Source organism: Corvus brachyrhynchos, unplaced genomic scaffold (assembly GCF_000691975.1).
Source record: "Corvus brachyrhynchos isolate BGI_N302 unplaced genomic scaffold, ASM69197v1 scaffold350, whole genome shotgun sequence".
Lineage (NCBI taxonomy): Eukaryota > Metazoa > Chordata > Aves > Passeriformes > Corvidae > Corvus > Corvus brachyrhynchos.
Window position 1 is genome coordinate 255,482 of NW_008235638.1, and position 3,087 is coordinate 258,568.

The 3,087-nt window shown below is 49.3% G+C and overlaps 1 protein-coding gene across 1 annotated transcript in view; it reads right to left on the reverse strand.

Annotated features, from left to right (window-relative positions):
- The window catches only part of COPA (coatomer protein complex subunit alpha), a 31,253-nt gene that overhangs the window by 26,041 nt on the left and 2,125 nt on the right, over positions 1-3,087 (reverse strand). Inside the window, 1 exon segment of the mRNA XM_017727599.1 lies at positions 2,388-2,463. Coding sequence (XP_017583088.1) covers positions 2,388-2,463 — 76 coding nt within the window.

The window sequence follows — 3,087 nt, forward strand, 5'->3', positions numbered from 1 at the left end:
GGAATGATGGGAATGATGGGAATGATGGGATAGGATGGGATAGGATGGGATCGGATGGGATCGGATGGGATTGGGAATGGGATTCAGGGATAGGAATGGGATTGATGGGAATGGGATTGATGGGAATGATGGGATAGGATGGGATGGGATGGAATTGAAGGATTGGGATGGGATTTCTGGGATTTCTGGGATAGGACGGGATGGGATAGAATTGATGGGATAAAATGGGATGGGATTGGGTTCAGGGATTGGGATGGGAATGGAATTGATGGGATTGATGGGAATGGGATTCAGAAATTGGGATGGGATTCAGGAATTGGGATGGGATTTATAGGATTTCTGGGATAGGATGGGATGGGATTGGGTTCAGGGATTGGGATGGGATGGGATTGATGGGATTTCTGGGATGGGATGGGATAGGATGGGATGGGATTGATGGGATTCAGGGATTGGGATGGGATGGGATTGATGGGATAGGATGGGATTCAGGGATTGGGATGGGATGGGATTGATGGGATAGGATGGGATTCAGGGATTGGGATGGGAATGGGATTGATGGGATTGATGGGAATGGGATTGATGGGAATGATGGGAATGGGATTGATGGGATAGGATGGGATTCAGGGATTGGGATGGGAATGGGATTGATAGGAATGATGGGAATGATGGGAATGATGGGAATGATGGGATAGGATGGGATAGGATGGGATAGGATGGGATAGGATGGGATAGGATGGGATAGGATGGGATAGGATGGGATTGGGAATGGGATTCAGGGATAGGAATGGGATTGATGGGAATGGGATTGATGGGAATGATGGGATAGGATGGGATGGGATGGAATTGAAGGATTGGGATGGGATTTCTGGGATTTCTGGGATAGGACGGGATGGGATAGAATTGATGGGATAAAATGGGATGGGATTGGGTTCAGGGATTGGGATGGGAATGGAATTGATGGGATTGATGGGAATGGGATTCAGAAATTGGGATGGGATTCAGGAATTGGGATGGGATTTATAGGATTTCTGGGATAGGATGGGATGGGATTGGGTTCAGGGATTGGGGTGGGATGGGATTGATGGGATTTCTGGGATGGGAGGGGGTTGTGTTGGAATCCGGAGCTTTTCCAGCCGGGAATGGGCTCGGGAAGCGAAGCCGGAGCTGCTCCCGCCCCTTTTCCCACCATCCCCACACTTCCAACATTCCCACTCTGGTTTCCCAAAAAAACCCCGGAATTTTTGGGGTCGGAATTGCCCCTAAAGCTCCTCCCATTCCTTGATGGGATTTCTGGGATGGGAGGGGGTTGTGTTGGAATCCGGAGCTTTTCCAGCCGGGAATGGGCTCGGGAAGCGAAGCCGGAGCTGCTCCCGCCCCTTTTCCCACCATCCCCACACTTCCAACATTCCCACTCTGGTTTCCCAAAAAAACCCCGGAATTTTTGGGGTCGGAATTGCCCCTAAAGCTCCTCCCATTCCACGGGACTCCTTCCCCTATTCCAGCCTGGGATATTCCATTCAAAAACCAGAATTTTCAGCCGGAAAACTCCCTGAAAATCCCCATTTTCCGAGGCTGGGCCCTTCTCCCTCCTCTGGAATCGGAATTTTCCCTTTTCCCTCATTTTTCGGGAGCCGAGCCCGGCATCAGCTGCGACCCCTTCCATCAAATCCAGGGATTTGATTGATATTCCCAATATCCCTCCTGCATAAACTTCCCAAAAAGCCGATTTTTTTCCCCCATTTCCCTCCAAATCCAGCCCAGCAGGGAACCATTCCCTGCTCCAAACCCTGAGGAATCCATAAATCCCTGGAAAAATCCCGCATCTGTCACCGGCAGCCCCTTCCCCCCTGCCAGGGGGAGCAGCTGGAGCCGATCCCGAGCGGAATTCGCAGCCAGGATTTGGGGTTGGCGGCGGGCTTGGAAATCCCATCCAATCACAGCTCCGGAATTGTCCATTCCCAAAAAAAAAACCCCAAAAAAAAAAACCGGATCTGGGATTGGCCAAAAGAGGGAAAACAAAATAAATTCCCGCTTTTGTCACTTTGAAAAGCGATTTCCCGGGAATGAAACATCCCAAATCCGCAGGGTTTGGACACAGCCAGGAAAGCTCCTGCTGGGTGGAAAAAATTGGGAAAGGCAGCGGAGAATTCCTAATAAAATATGGATCGGGGGCTGTAAAATTCGGGATGAGCATGAATTTTTCAAGGCGCTGCCGGGAGAAGGGAAAAGCTGCCAAAATCCGCGGGAATTCGGGAGAAACGGAAAGGTTTGGGAGGGGGAAAGGGGGAATTTTTGGGATGAATCGAAGGGGAAATGTTGGGAAGGAGGAGGACGAGGAGGAGGAGGGGGTGGGGATGAACATTCCCGGGGTCTTGGGGAGCACCCACCGTCGGGATTTTGGGAATCGGCGTCCTTGGGAATGGTGTAGAGGTCGTAGGTGCTGTTCTCCAGGTTGCTGGCTCGCTGCGGGACGGGAAAAAGGGGAATTTCAGGGGTTCCTGCCCCAAAAAAAGGGGATTATCCCCCAAAAAATCAGGGATTCCAAGGATTGCGCCAAAAAAAAGCAGGGATTGCAGGGATTTTCTCCCCAAAAAAATCAGGGATTTCAGGGATTTTCTCCCCAAAAAAATCAGGGATTTCAGGGATTTTCTCCCCAAAAAAATCAGGGATTTCAGGGATTTTCTCCCCAAAAAAATCAGGGATTTCAGGGATTTTCTCCCCAAAAAAATCAGGGATTTCAGGGATTTTCTCCCCAAAAAAATCAGGGATTTCAGGGATTTTCTCCCCAAAAAAATCAGGGATTTCAGGGATTTTCTCCCCAAAAAAATCAGGGATTTCAGGGATTTTCTCCCCAAAAAAATCAGGGATTTCAGGGATTTTCTCCCCAAAAAAATCAGGGATTTCAGGGATTTTCTCCCCAAAAAAGCAGGGATTGCAGGGATTTTCTCCCCAAAAAAATCAGGGATTTCAGGGATTTTCTCCCCAAAAAAATCAGGGATTTCAGGGATTTTCTCCCCAAAAAAGCAGGGATTGCAGGGATTTTCTCCCCAAAAAAGCAGGGATTGCAGGGATTTTCTCCCCAAAAAA